This window comes from Papio anubis, chromosome 10, assembly GCF_008728515.1.
Source record: "Papio anubis isolate 15944 chromosome 10, Panubis1.0, whole genome shotgun sequence".
Classification (NCBI taxonomy): domain Eukaryota; kingdom Metazoa; phylum Chordata; class Mammalia; order Primates; family Cercopithecidae; genus Papio; species Papio anubis.
This window is the reverse complement of record NC_044985.1, coordinates 22,312,530-22,338,469: the sequence shown is the minus strand read 5'-3', so window position 1 is coordinate 22,338,469 and position 25,940 is coordinate 22,312,530. Positions and strand designations below refer to the sequence as shown.

General features: G+C 43.8%; 2 protein-coding genes and 1 long non-coding RNA gene across 6 annotated transcripts in view; 1 reads left to right on the top strand and 2 right to left on the bottom strand.

Annotated features, from left to right (window-relative positions):
• SPOPL (speckle type BTB/POZ protein like) overlaps positions 1-23,058 on the bottom strand; it is a 74,153-nt gene extending 51,095 nt beyond the window's left edge. The window contains exon 1 of one of the 4 annotated variants that reach the window (XR_635332.2): positions 22,708-23,048. The gene's annotated coding sequence lies outside the window, so the exon portion shown is untranslated. Of the gene's footprint in view, positions 1-22,707 lie in introns of all 4 variants that reach the window. The other 3 variants (XM_003907437.3, XM_009182139.4, XM_009182138.4) reach the window with 3 other exon arrangements.
• On the bottom strand, positions 862-2,513 carry LOC116269146 (uncharacterized protein FLJ40521-like). The gene has a single exon (XM_031651197.1). It carries the CDS (start codon positions 1,719-1,721, stop codon positions 1,161-1,163), a length of 561 nt encoding a protein of 186 aa, XP_031507057.1. The 5' UTR covers positions 1,722-2,513; the 3' UTR covers positions 862-1,160.
• Positions 23,059-23,142: 84 nt separating the features above from the next.
• The window catches only part of LOC103876203, a 60,339-nt gene continuing 57,541 nt past the window's right edge, over positions 23,143-25,940 (top strand). The window contains exon 1 of the long non-coding RNA XR_635329.3: positions 23,143-23,492. This is a non-coding gene — a long non-coding RNA (uncharacterized LOC103876203). The remainder of the gene's footprint in view (positions 23,493-25,940) is intronic.

The window sequence follows — 25,940 nt, the reverse complement described above, 5'->3', positions numbered from 1 at the left end:
AGCTAATAATTCCAAGAGTTCTGTGACTAGCAATAATCAGTAAATACTTGAATATGTAGAGCAGAAGTATTTATCAAATGGTTGCTCTACCTTAAAACAGTAGTTTGCAGCAGTAAGAAATGAAGCCAGTTATAAAAATAATAGCTGTAAAAAGTTAGGCATATAAAATGTAGAAAGGGAAAACTATGGGCTTATCTGGAGTTAAGAGTTTATGTGCATATCTTAAAAGAAATCAACAAATATTATTCCCAAAAGGTACAGGAATGACACTTCCCTACATATGATTCTAACATAATCTACTGAAAGGAGCTGGGCACATTCCTCCGCCCCGCGCTCAAAACTCCCTGAGCCTAGTACAAACACATCCCATCCTCCCATCCCACCACATATCGCCATATATCTCTCAAAACTCCCTGAGCCTAGTACAAACACATCCCATCCTCCCATCCCACCACGTATCGCCATATATCTCTCAAACTCCCTGAGCCCAGTACAAACACCACCTGGAAAGTCTCCGATAAGGAGACAGCCGTAAAAGGTTTTACTGAAAGCACGGGAACCAAAAGAATTTCTTTGTTCCCCTGTAACTTTCGGGCTAAAAAGCAAACGCTCGCATTGTTCGGGGCCCTCTTGTATGCTGTGGAATGGAGGGACCAGGTTCGAACTTGTAGTAAAGATCCTTGCCGCTTGGCTTTGACACTGGACTCTGGTGGTCTTCTTTGGGGAACAAACGGTCTGGGCATAACATCTGGGGGCCCGTCCGGGATTCCCCAAGCCCACCAGACCCCTGGTCAACGGATCTGATAGGATCGATCTACTGATAGGTGAGCTGGCTTGTCTCCGTTTGTCTGTCTGTGTCTGTGTGTCTGTTCTGAATCTGAATCTGTGACTCGTGAGGTCTGAAACTGGAGCTGGCACAGTCCTGGCGGACGCACTATAGGACGGCCAGTGGAGACCGGTGGGAGACGTCCCCTGGCTCTCCTCTGATCTAAATTGCGATCTGAACTGCCCCGGTTCCCGGGGCAGCAGCTGTCTTTGATCTGGGTCGCCCGAGCGCGATCGTGACCCAGGCAGCTAACTCTGACCTGGGCTTCCGGTGCGCGCTTGCGATCTGAACTGCCCCGGTTCCCAGGGCAGCAGCTGTCTTTGATCTGGGTCGCCTAAGCGCAATCGCGACCCAGGCAGCTAACTCTGACCTGGGCTTCCGGTGCGCGCTTGCGATCTGAACTGCCCCCGTTCCCGGGGCAGCAGCTGTCTTTGATCTGGGTCGCCCGAGTGCGATCGCGACCCAGGCAGCTAACTTTGACCCGCGCTTCCGGTGCGCGCTTGCGGCCCCGGTTCCCGGGCTTCCGGTGCGCGCTCATGATCTGACCCGCGCTTCCGGTGCGCGCTTGCGGCCCCGGTTCCTGGGCTTCTGGCTTCCGGTGCGCGCTTGCGGCCCTGGTTCCCGGGCTTCCAGCTTCAGGTGCGCGCTTGCGGCCCCGGTTCCCGGGCTTCCGGCTTCCGGTGTGCGCTCGCGATCTGAACTGCGCTTCTGGTGCGCGCTTGCGGCCCCGGTTCCCAGGCTTCCAGCGCGCGCTTGCGGCCCCAGTTCCCGGGCTTCCGGCTTCCGGTGCAGGCTTGCGGCCCCGGTTCCCGGGCTTCCGGCTTCCGGTGCACGCTCGCGATCTGAACTGCCCCGGTTCCCAGGCTGCCGAAGTGCGCCTGCGACTAGATATCATTAATAAGTCAGATCAGATTTCCTTTACAGGGATTCTAACCCACATTCCTTTACAGGAAGAGACTACAAATCTTTACAGGATGTGTAATACCCAGAGCACTCCTCTGTCTCTCCTTACAAGTTATTTCAAAGAAGTTAGAGCAAGGGGCCATGATCTTGGTATGGAAATCAGGAAAGGAAAGCTAATTACTCTGTGTCGCTCCGAATGGCCTGCCTTTGATGTGGGGTGGCCACCCGAAGGAACCTTCCGACTTGCTGTCATCACTAGGGTAAAATCCAAGATTTTCCTACCTGGGCGTGCGGGCCACTTAGATCAAATCCCATATATCCTCATATGGCAGGACCTTGTTGAAAACCCGCCTCCTTGGCTGTCCCCTTTCCAATTAGCCTCTGAATCCTGTAAGGCACTGGTTGCTCGACCACTAAAATCCAAGCAACCAACTGCCCCCCCCCAATCCTGTTCTACCTGACAGCAGGGACCCACTGTTCGCAGAACCCCCTCCGTACCCCTCCGGGCCCCAGGCTCCAACCCCCCGGGCTGAGCCGCGGGAGGGAGCAGGTGGACGGGAGGCGGCCGACACACACGGGCCCGCTGAAAGGGAAAGTAACTTTGAAGGGCTGGCGGGGCGGACGCGAGGGCGCACTTCGCGGACTAGCCCCCCCAGCCACCTGACTCCACAGTGGCTTTACCCCTTCGGGAAATAGGACCCCCAGATGACACAGGAATCCCCAGGCTCCAGTACCGGCCATTCTCCACCAGTGATCTGTATAACTGGAAGACTCAGAGTGCTCGGTTTTCAGACAACCCCAAAGATTTACTGGCTTTACTGGATAGTGTCATGTTCACCCACCAGCCCACTTGGGATGATTGTCAGCAGCTCCTCCGAATCTTGTTTACCACGGAAGAGCGAGAGAGAATACAGGTAGAAGCTAGAAAGCTGGTCCCGGGGGACGACAGTCAACCGACTGCCAACCCCGACCTCATAAACGCGACCTTTCCTCTGACCAGGCTGGCGTGGGACTACAACACGGCAGAAGGTAGGGGACGGCTACACCTTTATCGCCAGACTCTAATGGCAGGTCTCCGGGCAGCTGCTCGCAAGCCCACTAATTTGGCTAAAGTATATTCTATTCTGCAGGGAAAGACAGAGAGCCCAGCTACCTACTTAGAAAGATTAATGGAAGCTTTTAGACAGTACACCCCCATAGATCCAGAGGCTCCAGGAAGTCATGCAGCTGTTGTAATGTCTTTCGTAAATCAGGCAGCCCCAGATATTAAAAGAAAACTCCAGAAATTAGAAGACTTGGAAGGAAAGCGGATTCAAGACCTCCTTCAGATAGCCCAGCAGGTTTACAATAACAGAGATACTCCAGAGGAAAGGCAATTTAAGGCCACTGAAAAAATGACCAAGGTCCTGGCAGCAGTAGTACAGAAAGAGCATCTACAGCCAGAGTACACCCAACCTAGGCGGCCCCCCAGGCATGATAATCTGAGAAAAGACCAATGTGCCTACTGCAAGGAGGCTGGCCACTGGGTAACAGACTGCCCCAAAAAGAAGCAACGAGGACAGGGACCCCCTAGGTCTACACCCATACTAGTCACTCAAGATGAAGACTAGGTAAGACGGGGTTCGGATCCCCTCCCCGAACCTAGGGTAACTTTGCAAGTGGAGGGGTCCCCAGTCCAGTTCTTGGTCGATACGGGAGCACAGCACTCAGTCTTAGTTAAAACTAATGGGAAATTATCCTCCAAGTCCTCGTGGGTACAAGGGGCCACAGGAGTTAAGAAATACCCATGGACAACACAAAGAACAGTAAACCTCGGAGCCAAGAATGTAACCCATTCTTTCCTGGTCATCCCTGAGAGCCCCTGTCCCCTACTGGGGAGAGACCTGCTAACTAAAATGGGAGCACAGATCCATTTCCTCCCTGAGGGGCCTGTCGTGACCAACTCCCACAATCGACCTGTGTCCATCCTGACTATAACCCTAGAAGATGAGTACCGGCTCCACCAGGAGCAAGTGGCCCCTGACCAGGACCTAACAACCTGGCTCCAGCAATATCCAGAAGCTTGGGCGGAAACGGGGGGCTTAGGTCTAGCAAAACACCGTCCTGCCTTATTTGTTGAACTTAAGCCTGGGGCAGACCCCGTGCAGGTACGCCAATACCCGATGCCCCTAGAGGCCAAGAAAGGAATTGCCCTGCATATCCGCCGGCTCCTTGACCAAGGGGTCCTTCGCTCATGTCACTCACCCTGGAATACTCCATTGTTGCCGGTACGAAAACCTAATAGTGGAGAATACAGACCTGTACAAGACTTAAGAGAAATCAATAAGAGGGTTGTGGACATACATCGAACTGTGCTTAACCCGTATACCCTCCTAAGTCCCCTAAACCCTAAACATCAATGGTACACTGTTTTAGATTTGAAAGATGCTTTCTTCAGTTTGCCTTTAGCCCCACAGAGCCAAAAGCTCTTCGCCTTCGAGTGGAATGACCCTGATAGGGGCATAAGTGGCCAACTGACATGGACCAGACTGCCGCAGGGATTCAAAAACTCTCCTACCCTGTTCGATGAGGCCCTCCATGAAGACCTGGGTGAGTACCGACGCAAACACCCTGAAATAACCTTACTACAGTATGTTGATGACCTCCTAATTGCTGCTGAGACCCAAGAAGCTTGCATCCAAGGGACCAAGGGTCTCTTACAAGCTCTGGGAAATCTAGGCTACCGAGCCTCGGCAAAGAAAGCTCAAATCTGTAAGCCAGAGGTAACATATCTAGGATACCTGCTTAAAGAAGGGCAGCGCTGGGTAACAGACGCCCAGAAACAAACTGTTCTGCAGTTCCCCAGGCCACAATCCACCCGACAAGTGAGGGAATTCCTGGGGTCAGCGGGGTTTTGCAGACTATGGATACTTGGGTTCGCAGAACTGGCTAAACCCTTATATCAGGCAACACGGGGGCAGCAGCCATTTAAGTGGACAGACGAAGCCGAGTCGGCTTTCCAACAGATTAAAACCGCCCTACTCTCCGCGCCTGCACTGGGACTACCTGATGTTACCAAGCCCTTCCACTTATACATAGATGAGAATAAAGGTGTCGCCAAGGCGGTAATAAGTCAGAACTTAGGCCCCTGGCGGAGGCCAGCTGCCTACCTGTCAAAGAAGTTAGACCCAGTGGCTGCCGGGTGGCCCCCTTGTCTCCGAATGATTGCAGCCACGGCTCTGATGGTGCAGGATGCTGATAAACTTGTCATGGGGCAAGAATTGCGGGTCGTTACTCCACATGCCATCGAAGGTGTACTCAAACAGCCACCTAATCGATGGATGAGTAACGCCCGGCTCACCCACTACCAAGGACTACTACTAAATCCTCTCAGGATAACTTTCCTGCCCCCAACGAGCTTAAACCCTGCCTCGCTGCTGCCCAACCCGGACCTGGACGCCCCACTCCACGACTGCACCGAGATACTAGCTCAGGTGCACGGAGTTCGAGAAGACCTGCAGGACTGCCCACTTCCTGACGCCGACCTCATCTGGTTCACTGATGGGAGCAGCTTCATGCATCAGGGCCAGAGGTACGCTGGAGTGGCAGTTACTTCAGAGACTGAGGTAATCTGGGCGGAACCCCTGCCCCTGGGGACATCGGCCCAGAAGGCCGAACTGATAGCGCTCACCCAAGCTCTTACCTTAGGGGCGGGGAAAAAGCTGACGGTATATACAGACAGCCGATATGCTTCTGCAACGGCGCATATACATGGGGCCATTTACAGGGAGCGAGGGTTACCGACGGCTGAAGGAAAAGAGATAAAAAACAAGCAAGAGATCCTAGCCCTGCTAACAGCCCTATGGAGGCCAGAAAAGTTAGCCATTGTGCATTGCCCAGGGCATCGGAAACTAACTACTCCAACTGCTCAAGGCAACTTTCTGGCAGACCAAACTGCAAGGAAGGTGGCGAAGGCTCCCAGCCAACTCCTTGCACTCCAGCTCCCTGACCCGGGCCCCCGGGACTTGCCATATCTCCCTGATTATTCAGAACAAGATCTCCAGTGGATTGACAAGCTTCCCCTGAAACAGATCCAGAATGGGTGGTGGACTGATACTAATGACCAAACCATCCTACCAGAAAAATTAGGACAAAAAGTGTTAGAACACACGAACCACCCACCTGGGTGCTCGGGGGATGATAGACCTGATCAGACGCTCTAAGCTCAAATTCAGAACACAGCCGAGACGGCCAGCAACATTGTGACAAGTTGCAAAGTCTGCCAGCTTAACAACGCCTACCCCCAATCCCAGGCTGCAACGGGAACAAGGCTCAGGGGAACCAGGCCCGGTATCTACTGGGAAGTAGATTTTACTGAGATAAAGCCAGGAAAATACGGGTATCGGTACTTACTTGTCTTTGTAGATACTTTTTCAGGGTGGACTGAAGCATTCCCCACCAAAAAGGAAACTGCTCAGATTGTGGCAAAGAAAATCCTGGAAGATATCCTCCCCAGGTATGGCTTCCCCGTCCAGATAGGGTCAGATAATGGGCCAGCCTTCGTCGCTAAGGTAAGTCAGGATTTGGCTTCCATCCTTGGGGCAAATTGGAAACTACATTGCGCTTATAGGCCCCAGAGTTCAGGACAGGTAGAAAGGATGAATCGGACCTTAAAGGAGACCTTAACTAAATTAACTAAGGAGACTGGCGCTAATTGGGTGGTCCTTCTCCCCTACGCTCTGTTCCGGGCCCGTAATACCCCTTACAGACTGGGCCTTACCCCTTATGAAATTATGTATGGCAGACCCCCACCCTTAGTTCCCAGCCTAAAAGATGATCTGCTCAAGTCTGAAACAGAAAATGTCTCTGAACTCTTATTTTCCCTACAAGCCTTGCAGAAAAATTCATCAAGAAATCTGGCCCAAGCTGAAGGAACTATATGAGACCGGTCCCCCGCCGACACCCCATCCGTACCAGCCGGGAGACTGGGTCCTGGTCAAGCGACACCGACAAGAGACCCTAGAACCCAGGTGGAAAGGACCACTCCAGGTACTCCTAACCACACCCACCGCCCTGAGGGTAGAAGGCATCACGTCGTGGATCCACTACACCCACGTCAAGCCAGTGGACCCAACCTCCGAACTTCTGGGACCAATCACGGCGGCGGCTGAAGCACCGGACACGTAGACTGTGGAAAGAGCTAGGAACAACCCCTTAAAACTCACCCTGCGCCGGCAGCATAGCTCACTGCAAACATGCAGTTAGGTAGTCTAACCCTAACGTTAGTCGCCCTAGTGGCCACTGGGGAAATCACAAAACCAGCTCTTAATCCCTTTGTCTGGAGATTCTGGCTTTATGAAAACCGAACCCACCCTGGACAACCTCATAAGCCCGGGAAATTATTGGCCAGTGCTGATTGCCCCTCCTCAGGGTGCAACAGCCCAATTCTACTAAATTTTACTGGTTTTCAAATAGCCAAACCTAGGACACCAATAATATGCTTTGAGTTTGATCAGACTAAATACAATTGTAAACACTATTGGTGGCACCAAAATGCCGGCTGTCCTTATAGCTATTGTAACATCCCTAGACCCCGTTATTGGGGAGAGAGAAAACAGTTAGACCCTAAGTGGCCCTTCCATCATAGACGGGATAGAGACTTTTCATATACATGGATAGTTAAGAGACCCCTGGAACTCCCGCTGGACCACGCCTCAACATGGCGCTGTATACTACTCCCCCTCCTCCACATGGCCTAGCAGTCACCTCTATCTGTGGCAAGGCCTAGTGCAAGTACTGCCCCTGGTCCACGGGAATATCCAACGACAGGAAAACAGACTAACACAAGACTTACGTCCTTTCTCCTGGTTAAAGTTATTACAAGAAGGACTAGAACTTGCTAACCTTACAGGACTTCACAGCCTGTCTGGCTGCTTTCTGTGCGCCACTCTAGGGCGTCCACCGCTAACTGCTGTCCCTCTGCCATGGGGATCCTCTACCTTTGCCCAAGCTAACAACCTCCGAAACTTCTCATATGCTCCTATCCTAAACGTGCCCCTATACCTAAACCCCAGTCAGGAGAAGTTTCCCTACTGTTTCTCAGGAACCAATTCCAGCCTCTGCAGCATCACTGCAATGCCCCCTAATATCACCCTAAAGGTTCCGCCGGGCATATTCTTCTGGTGTAATGGAACGTGTCCCTCTGTTGCCAACCTACTGTGTCTTCCTGTCACATTAGTTCCCCGGTTGACTCTACTAACTGCTGGCGAGTTCCTAGGGTACACCGGTAACTGGACTAGTACTGCTATTCACCCAGTCCCTAGACCAAGACCTGCACGAGCCATATTTCTCCCCCTCATTGCGGGAATCTCCCTCACCGCATCCCTCATGGCGGCCGGACTGGCGGGGGGAGCCCTAGGTCACACCCTCATAGAAAGCAACAAATTGTACCAACAATTTGCCGTTGCTATGGAGTCGGCTGAGTCCCTTGCCTCCCTTCAGCGGCAGCTCACGTCCCTAGCTCAGGTAACCTTGCAGAACCGGAGGGCCCTAGACCTACTCACTGCAGAAAAAGGTGGTACATGTATGTTTCTGAAAGAAGACTGTTGTTTCTACATAAATGAATCAGGGCTTGTAGAGGACCGGGTCCAACAGTTACGCAAGTTAAGCGCAGAAGTAAAAACATGGCAGTTTGCTTCAGCTGCAGACCAATGGTGGAATTCCTCTATGTTTTTTCTGTTAGCCCCCTTCCTTGGACCCCTGCTAAGTCTACTATTCCTGCTTACCGTAGGACCTTGTGTTGTTAACAGAATTTTACAATTTGTTAGGGAGAGATTTGACACCGTACAACTCATGGTCCTCAGAGCCCAATACCAACCTGTAAACGCTGAAACAGAATCAGACTTATAAGACCCAAGATTGGCTCTAGAGATACCTGAAAAGAAGGGGAGAATGAAAGGAGCTGGGCACATTCCTCCGCCCCGGGCTCAAAACTCCCTGAGCCTAGTACAAACACATCCCATCCTCCCATCCCACCACGTATCGCCATATATCTCTCAAACTCCCTGAGCCCAGTACAAACACCACCTGGAAAGTCTCCGATAAGGAGACAGCCGTTCAAGGTTTTACTGAAAGCGCGGGAACCAAAAGAATTTCTTTGTTCCCCTGTAACTTTCGGGCTATAAAAAGCAAACACTCGCATTGTTCGGGGCCCTCTTGTATGCTGTGGAATGGAGGGACCAGGTTCGAACTTGTAGTAAAGATCCTTGCCGCTTGGCTTTGACACTGGACTCTGGTGGTCTTCTTTGGGGAACAAACGGTCTGGGCATAACACTATAATGATTAAGGAATGAGAAAAGATTAACTACAATCCTAACACTGAAAAGGATACAAGGGAAAAATATTTTTTGCACTCTTGCGCTTTCACTACAAAATGACAAAAAATACAGCTTAGCAACACTTCTGTGAAACTTAAAAGAAAAACACAAGAAATTAAATATAAAACAATACACAGGATGCTGTGAGGAAATGGTTACTTTGTCAACTTTTTTCAAGTTCTGAAAATTGACAAACATCTGCTCATATAGTGTTTCCCTTCTTTAAACTGTAGCAAAACCCCACAGAATAATGAATGAACACAACCTGCAATCTGGGTAGATGTTCAAGTAAGAACAAGCACATTCCAGCATTGTGTAATTAGAGCTTTGGGCCAATGTTGCAAACTCACTCAGTAAAATAAAAAAGCCTATAAAACTTTTCGCCAGCCTGCAAAATCTTAAAACTCATCCATATTTAGCAAGTCAGAAGTGCACTATTTGTCAGAAAACCAATAAACTACACTGTGGAGCTATAATTTTCACGACCATCTCATTTTCCTTAAATTATACTTAAATTTGTTGTATATTCTGCCTCTTACCAACTGGCAAGGCGACCAGAATCATCTGATGGGTTTTACGAAAATACACAGGTCTCTGTTGTGCACAGAGGGGACCAAGGGTAGGAGTACGGAAAGGAATCATGTTTACTTTGAGAAAATAGCCTAACCACAACTTAATACCATGTTACACCCACCAGAATGGCTAAATATATGAGAGAGAATATCAAGTCAATGTTCCAGAGTATATGGGACAACTAGAACTCTCATCTGCTGCTGATGAGGTTATATACATTGGTACAACTTTGGAAATCACTGGGTTATACTAAAACTGAACAAAGCACACATATGACCCAATGATTATATTACAAGGTACATTCCTCAGGGAAAAGTCAAGCTGGGAACTGCTCAGGGCAAAACTGCTTCCCATTCTATTCAAAGCCACCCCTCTGCTCACTGAGATAAATGTGTATCTGATTGCCTCCTTTGGAGAAGCTAATCATAAATTCAAAGGAATGCAACTATTTGTCTCTTACCTACCTATGACCTGGAAGCCCTATCCCAGTTTCGAGTTGTCCCGCCTTTCTGGACCAAACCAATATTCATTTTACATATGCTGGCTGATGTCTCATGTCTCCCAAAAATGTATAAAACCAAATCATGCTCTGCCCACCTTGGGTACACGTCATTAGGACCTCCTGAGGCTGTTACCCCAGCGCAGGTCCTCGACCTTGGCAAAATAAACTTCCTAAATTAACTGAGACCTGTCTCACATATTCGGGTTCACAGATCACATAACCATATATGTACGTTTAGAGTAAGAAGCCAGGATAAAAGACCATACATGATGTATGATGATATGTGCATGTCTTTGCATGTTATACTTCAAAAGTTTACTTAAAAAAGCAAAAAAAAAAAAAAAAAAAAAATTAACAAATAAATAAGCACCCTTGATGCTCTGAAGTGTGTAATAAAATCCTGCTCCCAGTATCATACTCTCTCTACCCTAAAATGGGAACAGGATACTTTTTTGAATCTTCCCTCATGCTAATTAAAATTTTTTTACATTAAAAATTTGTTTATATCAAAACAAAGAAAGGTATGTTAACAGAATGCAAAAGCCAACTTTTTTTCTTTTCTTTTTTTTTTTTTTGAGTTAGGGTCTAGCTCTATTTCCTAGGCTGGAGTACAGTGACAAGACCATAGCTCACTGCCTCCTCAAATGCCTGAGCTCAAGTGATCTTCCTGCCTCAGCCTCCTGAGTAGCTGGGACTACATGCATGCACAGCAACACCAACATGTGGCTAATTTTTTAATTTAATTTTAATTTTTATTTTTGAGATGGAGTCTCACTCTGTCGCCTACGCTGGAGTGCAGTGGTGCAATCTCAGCTCACAGCAACCTCCGCCTCCCAGGTTCAAGCGCTCCTGCCTCAGCCTCCCAAGTAGCTGGGATTACAGGCGTGTGCCACCACACCTGGCTGATTTTTGTATTTCTAGTAGAGATGGGGTTTCGCCATGTTGGCTAGGCTAATCTCAAATTCCTTACCTCAGGTGATACAACCGCCTTGGCCTCCTAAAGTGCTGGGATTACAGGCGTGAGCCACCATGTCCAGTCTAACTTTTTAATTTTTATAAAGACAATGTCTTGCTATGTTGTCCAGGCTAGTCTAGAACTCCTGGCCTCGGGTAATCCTCCTACCTTGGCCTTGCAGAGTGTTGGGATTACAGGTGACAGCCACCAAGGCCTCAAATCATTTGTAAGAGAAAACACTAAACTGAAAAGAATTTTAACATCAAAGCTCTCCCCCTTCACCATCACCATTACCACACTTAGACTGTCACCTCCCTTTGATTCCCCAAGAGTTTCCTCTTCTCTGCCATCTATTAATAGAAACATTTGAGAAGCACTGACCTATCTTAGTAGTGTAGTTACAAGGATTAAATCAAAAGATGTATATAGAAAGTCCTCGTCACCATGCCTAAATACTCAATGACTAGACATTTAATAAACAGTGAGTTCTTCCAGGTCAAGGGCTATTTCCAATTCATCACTGTAAACACAGGACCTGGCATTTAACAGTCGGTCAATAACTATTTGTGAAGTAAATGAATAATGTGAGTCCGAAAAAAACCAAAACAAAACAATGAAAACAAAGCAAAAGTGGGAATAAGGGAAAAAGCAAGAAGTTCAAAGGAAGTCTTAATCCATTTTTGTTATCAGGGTATATGAAAAGATTTTATTTTATTTGTATAGAACTGTGGTTCAGAAAAATGACAAGATTTTAAATCTCAAAGTGAACCAACAAAATCATCTGCACATAAAGCTATTACAAAAACTGTCTCAGTATTATCTTTCCTCTATACACCGTGCAATGAAAAGGCAGTGTATTTTAACTGAAATTAAAACATGCGTCAATAATACTGAAACCCTTTAAAAAAATTTCCGAATCAGTTTCTTATGAGGTTGACAGGAATCCCAACTGTATCACAGGTTATTTTCAAGATATCCATCATAGCACATCAATATTCTGACTAAATATGTCATAACAGAGATGAAAGGAAAGCAGATTTCACCCAAACTTTTATACAGTATTATTTTTATCAAAATAAAAATATAATTTAGATGTCAAAATTGTCAAGACTGCAATCTTACATTAATTTTAAAGGACAAATCAATAAATTACTTTAATATTTATTATGTGCACAAAACATCAATGAACCATTTGATAAGGCTCTTTTCCTCTCCCTTTTAAGCTTAAAGCATCTACTTAGATCAGAAACAACAATACTGTTTTAATTAACCAATATATGTGCAGAGCATTTAACCTCATGGAAAGCACATTATAAATGTATATACAACTCATTCAGTTCTCATAACTATATGGTTTTACCATTGTCATTTCTATTTCCATTTTACGGAAAAGAAAACTAAGACTTTAAGTAACTTCCCTGAAGTCATACAGCTATTAAATGGCAAGCTGGCTGTATGCTCCTAGTCTCTATGCTCTGATGCCTGGAGAGCTCTGGAGTAAAGCAGACCTATATTTGTCTTGACTTCACATCATTTTGGGAGGTGAGCTGTCTGGAGAACCCTAAGTGATAACCACAAAAAAAGGTAGCACTAATTCCACCTTTCACTAATTCTAAGACAGCTATTTTGTCACATTTTAACATTTCTGAAGTTGATAGCATCTTACAATTAAAATTCGCAGTGCTCTCTCTCTCTGGGGTACATAAAATAATAATCCATCTGGTAATTGATAGCAACTGTGATTCAAAAAATTACGATATTATCTATACCTCATGGGTTACTGATAAGAAGTAGATGAGATAAAATGTCTTAAGTACTCGGCACAGTGTCTGTCTGGCACAAGTGCTTTACAAAGGGTACTTCTTCTCTTTTAGTAAAATAATCTATGAGGAAATTTGATGTAAAGGTTATATTTACCACTGTAGAAAGCTGTCAGTTTCTCAGGCCCATGTGCGAATACACCTGGTATACTCTCATAAGAAAAAATACTGGTTTCATTAAACTACTTAAAGATGAAATTTTTGTTGATAAAAGCCTTGGGGTACGGAGAGGCAGCGAGACAACAGTAAAAATAAATCAGACACCCGAGAAAATAAAATCAACAATATTAACGCACAAACCAAGATACTCCACAATTCAAGGCAGTTCTCAAATGCCATTGATAAAATGCTTACAGGAAAAAGTATTTTCATGTTTTAAAAGATGTACTTTATTTTTTTATTTTTATTTTTAAATCTACATGCAGGATAAAGGTTGCACTTTAAATGCAATCAGAAATGACCAAATCTGCTTAGTGTGTGCCCATGCCCCACTTGAGCTTTTCTACCAAAACTCGATGTAATTCCTAAATGGTTAGTAGGTTTAAACTGAGCCTAAATGTTGTCACCAAAAAAGTGTAATTAAATGAAATTAAATTCATTTAGGTATTTGGTAGCTTCCTGTTTTTGTACTTGCCTTGGCAATCTCAGAACAAATTTACACTCACTGTTATTTCACTTTTTGTCTTATATTATAAAAACTACAGAGGAATTTCCTACTAAAACATTAAAAAATATATCCAAATGACAGCTTAAAAAACACCTTGAGACTACTGCAATCTTTACCTTAAAAAATCACTTAATTATACTTTGAGGAAAGTTATCAGGAATAAAGAGGGGCATTATAAAGTGATAAAGAGGTAAATTCTCCATAATTCTTAATTTGTATGTACTTAACAACAGAGCGTCAAAATACGTAAGGCAAAATCTGATTTGCAAAGAGAAACAGATGAATCCACTATTGTAGTTGGACACTTCAACACCCCTCTAATAGAAATGGGCAGATCCAGCAGGTAGAAAATCAGTAAGGACAAATTTGAACTCAACAATACTATCAATCAACTGGACATAATGGACATCTATAGAGTACTTCAACCAACAGCAGCATAATACCAAACACTGACAAGGATGTGGAACAGCAGCAACTTTCACGTATCGCTGGTGCGAATGCAAAATGGTACAGTCACTTTGAAAGTCAGCGGGGTGGTTTCCTACAAAACTGAACATGCTACTCATCAATCATGGTCCTTGGTATTTACCAAGAGCTGAAAACTTATGTCTACACAAAAACCTGCACAAGGTTGTTCATAGCAGCTTTATTCATAATCTGCAAAACTTGTAAATAACAAAGATGTCCTCTAGTAGGTCAACGGATAAACTGTGGTACATCCAGATAATGAAATATTATTCAGCATTAAAAAGAAATGAGCTATTGAGCCATGAAAAGACACAGAGGAAACTTAAAATGCATAATACTAAGTGAAAGAAATTAATCTGAAAAGGCTACACTCTTTGGAAATGGCAAAACAGTAAAAAGATCAATGGCTGTCAGGGGTTGCAGGAAGGAAGAATGAACAGGCCTAGGTCAGAGGAGTTTTAGGCTGTGAAAGTACCCTGCAAAAGACATCATAATGGTAGACTGATGTCATAAAAATTGTCCAAATCCATAGAATATACTAAACAATACCAACCGTGAATCTAATGTAAACCATCCACTCTGGATGATAATGATGGGTCAATGTAGATTCATCAGTTTAAAAAATGGGTCACTCTGGTGGGGAATGGTGATAATGGAGGCGATTATGTCTGTATGGGTGCAGGGGATATATGGAAAATCTTTGTAGATTCTGCTCAACTTCTTCAGTGAACCTAAAACAGCTTCAAAAACATAAAATCTATTTTTTAAAAAATCACTTAACTGGGGGGTTTGAGGAGAGGAGATACAAATGTATTTTACACAAGAAAAAAATTGTTATATTTGCTTTAGAAAACATACCCAAACAGGAAATAATATTATTTTCTTTGTCAATAAATATAACATTATATTTTATTTGTTATTCCGTTCAACTTCTTCAGTGAACCTAAAACAGCTTCAAAAACATAAAATATATTTTTTTTAAAAATCACTTAACTGGGGGGTTCAAGGAGGGGAGATACAAATGTATTTTACACAAGAAAAAAATTGTTAAATTTGCTTCGGAAAACATACCCAAACAGGAAACAATGGTATTTTCTTTGTCAATAAATAAAACATTATATTTTATTCGTTATTTTTGTTTAATTTATTCTCAGCTCACACCTATAAAATAATATTTCAAAAGCATGATACTACTTTTTAGGTATACTATTAACCTTACAGTTCTGCAGAAAATAAAAACACCTCTTTGATTTTAATTGTTAACCCTAAATATTTGTATTTATTTATCTAATATAGGATGAAAGCAAACACACCAACTCCAAAGAAGTGTGGGTGCTGGGGGAAGGGGAGTATTTTCTAAATATATCCATCTTGCAGAGATGAGTAACTTCATCATACTTTCACTTCAGGTATATCTAACCTGTCTCAATGATGCTTTGAGGTGCAAAAATTTTATACTTGAGAATATAAAAATCATTTTAATCTGCTAGCTTTTACCTATGTAAAGTTTAGTCTCATGTATTACACAATTCAGAATATAATGCTAATAATTATTCTGACCTCTTTTAGAACATATAAGCAGGTATAAAGAATACCAAACAGGAGCTATAGTTATGTTCAACATAAAGATAAAAGGCCTCTAAAAGGGTACCTGTAAGAGCCATAATAAATACATGAAAAGCATACAGTTGTTATATAAGACATACAAAACTTAAAACCAAGGAAAAGGCAAGAACAAAAGATTTTAAAGCCAGTATGAACTAGGAAAAAGAAATGTTTAAAGTTATAATTTTCCTAACATGAAATTTCAGGAAGACCACCCTAGCAGATCAGAATAACACAATGATGTTTCCACAATAACTCAAGAAGGTATTTCAGAAACAGGTTTTGAAAAAGCTGACCCCCTTTTAAAGTATATTCTTTCTATGGCTGCGTTGGGTAGCTCACACCTGTAATCCAGCACTTTGGGAAGCCAAGGTGGGAGGATCGCTTGAGGCCAGGAGTTTGAGACAGGCCTGGGAAATACGGCGAGATCTCTGTCTCTGCCAAAAATAAAACAAAGTACATGTCTTCTAGAACTTTTCATTCACTGTGTTTTTAAAATTCACTTTGGCCAGCCCAGTGGCTCACACCTATAATCCCAGCACTTTGGGAGGCTGAGGCGGGCAGATTACTTGAGGTCAGGAGTTTGAGACCAGCCTGGCCAACATGGTGAAACCCCATCTCTACTAAAAATACAAAAGTTAGCCAGGCATGGTGGCTATGCCTGTAGTTCCAGCTACTGGGGAGGTTGAGGCAGGATAATTGTTTGAACCCGGGAGACAGAGGTTGCAGTGAGCTGAGATCATGTCACTGCACTCCAGCCTGGGTGACAAGGCAAGACTCTGTCTCAAAAAAATAAAATAAAATAAAAATAAAATAAACTAAAGAATAAAATTAATTTTAACATAATTTTCCTTTCTATCCCATTATTTTCTATGAGACACTGCCTTTGCCAATTAAGCTTTTACCAACTACAGTATTCTTCAAAAAGTTTATCCATGTCTATAAACTGTATTCTACCCATGGTTCAAAAGAGAAGTCCAGGGATTTGTAGACTGTTTGATGTAATACAACCACCTAAAATAACATTTAAGCTATCAGGGGACGGCTGTCATTCTACTGAGCCCAAAAACACCATCACTGACCATAAACCCAAGGTTTAATAGTACATCTTCACCAATCCTTAGCAAGGCTTTCCTTAACTCCTTAAAATTGAGAGAAAAAGTTACATAAAATTTCTTCCATACTAAGTCACTGGAATATAACTAAAATATTTAAGTATGCTATCAGTTATTGAATGAATCTGTAAGTATGGGTTTCATACATATAATGTAAAGCTAACTAGCAAAATTAAACACTATCTTGGGCAATAAATACTCAAACGAAGAAATATTTCATTCTTAAAGATAGTAAAAAGATACCTCCACAATTATTGACTGTATGGGTGGTAAGGATATTAATCAAAAAAACAAATCCAAAAAAGATACAAGTTCAAGTGAGAAACCTTTAAATGGTACGGCCAACCTCTCCAACCTACTACCCATGTAATCTAGCCCCATTTTCTGCCTTTGCAGACTTTCAAATTACTTAAAGTATCATTTCTTTAAACTCCTCTGCCACCTATGATTAACTCGCCCTCTCCACCTATGTAACTCGACGTTCAGAAACACTCTGCTCAAGGGTCACTTTCCTTAGAAAGCCTCCCTTGATGCCCCTGCTCTGTGCTTCCAAGGCAACCTGAATAAATTGCCATGACAGCACTCATCACACAAGAAAAACAAATATTTGTTTAATCATCCATGGTCCCTAATCTCTGAATTCTAATCCTATACCTAGAAGTCTAGTATTCAGTGTCTGATAAATAGTGACTATTTAAGAAATACATACTATGAATGAATAAGCTGTGAAAAGTTTTAGATACTTATAGAACAGCCAAATGATAAACAAAAACATGTCTGAACTCAGGAAGACAGATAACGCTCATGTTATAGATTTAATATTTTAATTTAGGATTGTAGTTTTAGCAGATCAATACAAAATTCATCGTCAAACAGTTTATGGGTGGACTGACTACCAGAAATATAAAATTTTCTTCCTGTTGCTGAATTCAGCATATGCTCCTTAGTTTGCCACTTGATTGATTTCCCAGTTGCATTCAAAATATTCAGCCGGCCACTCCCTTCTTTTTTAGTCTATTGCCCTGGCTTCAGTGATACCAACAAAATTTTCCTCCAATCTCTAGCTTCTTCCTTCTCAGCCTCTTTAGTTCCATTTCTTTCTACCAAAGTTCAAATGCAAAAGATTCACAGGGCTTACTCATAAGCCCCCTTATCTTCTCTATACTCTCTCCTTAAGCAATCTCATCCCTCACTCCAAGAAATCAATTATAAACTGTACGCTATTTCCAATTTATTTCCAGTCCAAACCTCTCTGCTGAGCTCCAACCTATACATCCAATTGCTACTAGACATCTCTACTTCTGTGTCTTAGTCTCAAATTTAACAAGCCTCAAATTGAAAAATGACCAATACCTCCCCCTTCCCTGAAACTACAAAATAAAAAACTGCTCCTCCCCCAGTACTCCCACCTTAAGCACAAGAACTACTGGCCCTGGAAGTCAGCCTTTTCCTCTCCCCAGGATCCCCAAATCTCATCCACCTCTATATCTATTATATCTATATAATTCTTCCTCCCAAATATTTGTCAAATCAGGGTAGTTTACCTCTATCACTGCCATCCGGAACCAAGGTTCCATCAACTCTTGACTACATTATTATAACAGCTAATCTCCATACTATTCAAATTGTGATCTGTGCACTGACACTGATCCACAAACTTTTGTTATTGGTCTGAAATGAAATAAATATAGAAACCTAGAGAAAGCATTTAGGAACTTTTACAGCAATTTGACACTGCCACAGCAAACATCTTATTGTGTGTTACTAAATACCAGTATGAATTGAAAATTAAAACAAAATTGGTCCTTCAACACAGACAAGCTTGAGAGGCAATGACTTAACTAGTCTCCCTGTATTTATACTTGCCTCCTTCCAACCTATTCTCTACAGAGCAGCCAAGTGATTTTTTTAAAGCAAAAATTTGGGTAACTTATTCAGCTGTTTTCTCTGGTGGCTTCCTAGTGCTCTTGGGATTAAGTACAAAATGCTTAGCATGGATTTTGGCCATTGTGATCTGCTCCAGTCTATTCCCCATCAACCAACCGCATGTACTAAGGTTCAGTTCTTACTGGGTCTGTCAGTTCTAGAAAGTTGAAATTGCCAACATCACTTGGGTCACTAAAAGTTCATCCTTTAGGTTTCTGTCTAAAAGTCATTTCTTCAGAGAAGCATTCCCTGATGGATTGGTGGGCCTTCATTCTTTACAATGATTTTCCTTTGTAGCAGTAATGGTAGCTAATTACTTTTTACAATTTTTTCTTTTTTCTTTTTTGAGACAGAGTCTCACTCTGTTGCTCAGGCTGGAGTGCAGCTCATTGCAAGCTCTGTCTCCAGGGTTCAAGAGATTCTCCGGCCTCACCCTCCCAAGTAGCTGGGACTACAGGCGCGTGCCACCACACCCAGCTGTTTTTTTTTTTTAAGAAGAGACGGGGTTTCATCATGTTGGCCAGGCTGGTCTCGAACTCCTGACCTTAAGTGATAAGCCCACCTTAACCTCCTAAAGTGCTGGGATTATAGATAGGAGCCACTGCACCTGGCCTGTAATTTTTTTCTTTATTTTATTCCCCAAACAGACTTCTGCCTCCATGAATACAAGTAATATCTTTCCATTACCACATGTCACCAGAGACTAGCACAGTGCCTGGCACAGATGAGCTGTTAATAAACTTTCGTTAAGTGAACAAATCCAAGTAAGCAAACAAAACAGTGAGCCTGACCACTAAATGTAAATACCTTCAATATCTAGTCATACATAAGGCTTGACATAAGACTTTTGACGAGGTGCTTTACAAGAGTTACATCTCCTTTACTTTCTTTACTAAACAACATGAAAAGAGAAGGAAACTCTGCTGTGAAGCTTACATTTATAAAAATAAATAAATAAGATATTCAGAAAGGTGAAGAATTTTCTCTGATCAACAAGGAAGTGAGTCTTCTCTAAAGTAAATCAACAAGGAAGTGAAAGGTGTGAGAGTCAAAAGAGTAATCGATGAGAACTATGTTGCCTGGCTGCAATACTTTCTCAATTGTCTGATTTTGCAGAAGTTAAGTCATCTGTTTCTCAAGTTCCTCATTTGTAAAATAGGAATAAAAAAGTCTTCTTAAAGAATTATTACGGGGTTTAAAAAAGTTAATATATATAAACTGCCTGTCAGTGCCACATTAGAATATAAATTACAAAAAAGCAGAGACTGCATATTACTCTTCTCTGTACAGGAGCTTTTCTCAACTAGGGCTTTGCAGAAATTAAGCCTCACAAAAACTGACTGGAGTAACCACTTCCTCAGTTCTCTCAAGAATGGTACATAGCTAGTACCATTCTAGGTGCATAGGAGATGAGATAATTCATTACATAGCTTAGATGCCTCAGAGCATTAGGGTTTGATTTTCACCCAGAAACATGGTGCAGAAGGGCCACTCTCATGTATCCCCAATGCCTGGCACATGGTAGATGCTCATTAAATATTTTTGGAAAGAGTATTTACAAAACCAAAGAAATAGTGCTAGGCATAGAGTAGATGCTAAATGTCAATTTTATCCCAGCCTTTCAAAGTTCTATAAACTTTAAAAGTCTGATTCTAGGGAAGTTTTCTTCAATCTGCACTGCTTATAAAAAATTCATGGCCAAAAATGCAGATATAGACATTAGGAAAGCCAAGAAACGAAATGTTGGAAGGAACTAGGTGGAAGCAGAGAGAGGTGGAATACAGGTAGAACCTGGATATGCAGGAGAAAGAGCAAAGGTCATTCTAGGTCAGGGAACAGGATTACCAAAAACAGTGTCACCCCAAGTATGGAATATGCTCCATCGTGGCACAAGAATGATTTTAAACTATAAATGGAAAAACATTTTTATTTTGATAGTTACATATGTACATATTTTTACATGTAATTAGGACAGCAAATAGTGATTTCAAACTTTTACTATTTAAAACAACACTAAAGTAAGTAATATCTATTCAGATCCTTTAATGTGAGTCCTTTAAAAATGTAATAAACAAGCAATAGCGCACAAGAGGTAAGCAAATGTGGCAAAAACTGTCAGCATTTTTTTAAGTGAGTAAAATTCTGTAAACACCAAGCCAAGAAGACATGTGAATATGAATGAATGTAACACATGAAGAGAAAACGGCCACCAGCCTTCTGAATGAAGCCAAGCCAAAGCTCTATCTCGAGTAGTGATTGAAGATAAAGGTCAGATGAGTACGAAGAATACCACCAGTTTTGAGTATTTAACTTACAGTACTAACATTTTCATCTGTAAAATCTCAGTTTCCAGTAGATGAATCTATTATACACAGTACTTTCACTTTGTTTATTCTCAAAACAAAGGTAAAATTGTAGAAGTTCCAAATAGACATCTGAAATAAAGACTGATCTATCTGTAGCTTGGCAGTCAGTTGACTTGCAACTGGTGGGCTACAACCCTGTAGTTTTCAAATCAGAAGGAATTAATTTATACAATAACAAATTATAAATGCTATCTATGTCAAAAAAAGGATGTTAAATGTCAAAAAAAAAAAAAAAAAGACAGTAGCTTTCCATTCCCACTTTCCTATCTTGGAATTAACCTACCCACAAGTCAGATCAAGTAAAACCAAGGAGTGATGATAAAGATAACATTTATCAGATATTTGCCCTGTGCCAGGTACTGTTTTAAGTACTTTACTTGTATTTACTTGTGCAATTATTAGCGCTATTCTATGAGGTAATACATAACCCCATTTTACAGCTGTAAGAATATTGAGGCCAAGAAATATTAAATAACTTCTCCAAAGCCAAAGCTGGTAGATGGCAGAGCAAGGATTTACACCCTGGTAACTATACTAGTTTGAGCTCTAGAGAAGAGTTCTTAACCACTAGGCAACATTTCTCACAAGAATGATGAAATGATAATTTGAAATATTCCACCAATCCCATTGTGGCAGGAGAGAAGTAATTTTCCAAGGTATGAACCTTTTACCTTGTCAGTTTCCAGTCCAAGAAACAGTGAATTCAATTGCAAGTAGGAAAGTGAGTACTACAATGGGTCAAACTAGGCCCAAGATTATTCAAATATAGACAAAGCATCAGAAGCCTGGGAAGAATCACTGAATGACAGAGTTCAGTCAAGAAAGAGAAGCGAAAGTTAGGATAAGCAGACGGTGAATATTATTTCTACTGGGTTCTGTGACTGCTTTGAGAGAGAAAATGCTACCATCCCTTTTCTTTTACGTTGAATCAGTATACAAATACATCGACTCAAAAAGAATTAGGAAAAAGGAGAGCAGCAGGAATAAAAGTGGGCTTTCTCAAGACTTGGACCCCGAACCGTTCGGTTAGCTTGATGTACTCTGGTATAAGTGAGCAAAAATGTATTAGAAAGCAGGTGGCGAGGTTAAAGGCATGACCATGGGAGTGGAGGTACTGAGCGGTCTGCGGAGCTGAGAACTCTGCCTAAAATGGGCTACCAGGGATGAGAGTTTCAAGTGTCTGTATTTGGGATGAGGAGGTATGAAAGTGGACGCTGCGCGGTGGGAGAGGAGGCAGTTTCTGGCTTTGGGCAGCACTCAGGTAAAAAGGAGCAGGTGTGGAGGTATACAGGTATAGACGAGGAGGGAGACCAGAGGAAAAGAAGGGGCGAGGCCCGGGTGTAAAACGAAAGGGGATCCTGGAAGCCGGAGGCTGGGAAATCAAGGAGGGATTGGGGGCATCCCCGGGGAAAGCGGCGCCGCCGCGCGAGGGAAGGGCGGTCCGGCGGCTTGGGAGGTAGACCCCAGAGCAGGCCGGAGCTCGCCGCCCGAGCGGGGGTCCGGGACCCAGAGGGAAGAGGGCGCAGTGAGGCACGAGCTGGAGGCCGCCGGTCTTCGGCGAGCCGGGGGAGGGGAGCAAGCGCCCGGGGCTGCCGCGGGACCAGGGGCAGGGGGAGGGGCGCCTACCTGGACGTGCGGGGCGGCAGCGGTCAGTCCCGGCGGAGACTCCTCTCCTGCAGAGGCAGCGGCCGCGTCGGCCCTGGGAGCCCGAGGCTGCGGTGGCAGCGGCAGGGGTGATGGCGGCAAGTCCCTGTGGCGGCCGCCTCCGCCGAACGGCATCCCTCCTTCCCGACCCGCCCTCCTTCCCTATCTCCCGCTCCTAAACTTCTTCCCCGGGATAAACAAACCCGCCGCCAGGGGCGGCCACCTCCGCCGCTCCCGCCCCCGCGCAGCCCCCACCCCCCCGCCGCGGGTCCGTCTGGGCTCCGGCTTCCGAGTTACGACTCCTGCCCCGGCCCCCAGCCCGCAAGGGCGCGTGCGCGCGGCGGCGGCGGCGGCTCGCGGGCTCCTGCGGGCTCTTGCTCCCTCCTCCAGGGCCGGGCACTTCCGGGCGGGCCCGGATCTGCCGCCGCGCTTGGGAGACCGCGGCCGCCTGGCACTGGGCTCCCGGCTGGGCAGGATCCGCAGCCCGCACCGCTCTGGCTAGGCGTGCGGAGGCGCCTTGCTTAGCTTGACCCTTATTTGGCCAAGTGTAAAACTTGTCCTGCTTAAAGCCTACTGAGACCTCCTAACTGGTCTAATCCGCGGGAGAGGCCAAAGGCGGCGGCCATATGTGCACACAGGATTTTCTTGGGTCCAGGAAGCCAGGGTAGAACTTTTGCTAAACTCCCGTTGTGAGCCCAGATCTGTAAGGACTGCTGAGACACAACCAGCAATATACAGGCTCCAGTTGGAAATCGAGAACTTTCCAGGTAGATGCAGTGCCCCATGGCGCAGTTTTCGGGTGGAGGGGATAAGTCTTAGCTGGAAGTCTCAGGCCAGAAGGAGAGCCTGCCGAGGGGCGGCCAGGGATGCCTAGGAAGTGAGTGCAGAAGAGCAGGCGGCCTCCTGGGGCTGCACGGTGGGAAATAAAGCTGCACTTGCACAAATGTGTGAAGAGAGGATGGGACTGCCTTGTCTCTGCGGCCATTTAGTTTAAAAAGGGGGTTACAACTGAACTCTTTATTCCCCACGGTCATGGGACAAAGATACTTAATCGAGCTACCAGGAGTAAACTTCTTTAAAGAAGTTTGGGGAACCAGCAACTCGGGCTTTGCCTGAACAGGCATGGACATCATTCAGGCTGGAGTGCAGTGGTGCCATCACAGCTCACTGCAGCCTCGACCTCCTAGACCCAAGTGATCCTCCCAACTCAGCCTCCCAAGTGGGTGGGACTACAGGTGTGTGCCATGCCCAGGTAATCTTAATTTTTTGTAGAGATGAGGTCTTGCTATGTGGCCCAAGCAGATCTCGAACTCCTGAGCTGAAGGGATCCTCCCACCTTTGTCTCCCAAAGTTCTGGGATTTACAGGCGTGAACCACCACACCCGGCCATAAATCAACTTCTCATTGCTTACCTGGCTTTCCAAGAAAAGAGGTGGGGGAGGGAAAACATTTATTATTTTGCTATGTGCTGAGTATTCTAAGCATAGACTTGTATCATCTCTATTCTCTCAACAACCTTCCTACAACTTCAAGGTAGAAATTATTTCCATCTTAAAATTAAGCAACAAAAACTAGAAATGGGAAGTAATTCATCCAAAGTTTACTGGGATTTGAATACTGGACAGTCAGATCCCCTCATTTCAATCTTTTTTGTTTCTTTTTCTTTTTTCTTTTTTCTTTTTGTTTGTTTGAGATAGGGTCTTGCTCTGTACCCCAGGCTGGAGTACAGTGGCGTGAGCTTGGGTCACTGCAACCTGCACCTCCCGGATTCAAGCAATTCTGTGCCTCAGCCACCAAGTATCTGGGACTACAGGCATGAGTCCGACTAAATTTTGTATTTTTAGTAGAAACGGAGTCTCACCATATTGCCCAGGCTGGGCTGAAACTCCTGGACTCAAGTGATCCTCCCGCTTCTGCCTCCCAAAGTGCTGGGATTACATGTGTGGCCTTACAGTAGCAATCTTATTGACTTATTTACAAAACGTGCTTTAAAACAAAATCTGTGCCAAAAGTTTTCAGATAAAGATAAAATTAGCAGTGTAACCATAAAATTCAAAGTTGCCTTGGGCTGAGTTCATAGAATGTTTATGCAGATCAAGAAACTCCAAAAGTTAAAAAACAGAAGTGGAAGTGAGTATAGGGAGTGGAGAAGAGTTGGTGGAGAGAGGAAATATTAGTGTAAACATTTTACCATCTCCAAACACCAGCAAAGAACAGTTAAAACTATTTGCTATACTCACTGTGCAACCGTGTTAACTTTATAGTATGTGACATACAGCAAAAATTACATGTAATTTTTGACTAAGGCTTTTAGCTCTTTCAACCCCTTCGTAGTATGTCACCCCCCTCTCTTCCACTAATTAAAAATTTTAAGACACCTAGTAAATATAATACACTCAAAGAATTAAATTATAAGTTCATCAAGTACATTTCCAGTTGGAAGTTAAGAATAATGCTGACCCTTCACAGTTGACTGGGCTAAAGTTGGGAACTGATTCAATAAACTTCCACCACAAGGATGTCAAATTGCTCCTCAGGGTATTCTCATAGAGTCTTTTCCCTAGGCTTGATCTCCTTACCATCCTTAAGTGTTAGGACACACAATTCCTCTCTTGCTTGCAGTATTCAATGACTTTACCCACCAATAAAATGATAGTAAGAGTGAATATGGCTTGTAAGTAATGCTAACAAAACTGTAACGGCTTAGCAAAGTAGAAGATGGTTTTATGGTCAATAAGCTTGGATTTAAGCTTATTAAAGCTTGATGCTTTATTACCAGTCTGCTAAAGAACTACCTTCTTAATTTGATTTCCTACTTACTGGATACCTATTGGAAAACTAGAGAGAGATGATAGGCTTTCATTTACTGCTGCCATAAGTAAATTTTTAAAATAGATAAATAACAGCTTTATCATTAGTGTAGAGTGCAGTGTGCCTCTGCTAGGCCAGTATCAGGCTTGCTTTGTTTAAGGCATTAACCATTAGGATCACCCAACCTGTCCTGCCTAAAAGCCTACTGAATAAATATGCATATAACTTTTGCATATTTATTTTGCTACTTATTGTTGATTTTCTATAGGAAACTATTTATACTCAGTGTATATGGCCAACTTGGAAGTTCTACTTCCTATAATTATGTCAGCAGTTAGTGAAGATCGGAACAGCCGTTCTGAGTTTAATAAACACAGATGAGCCTCAGACTCTGGATCTCCATG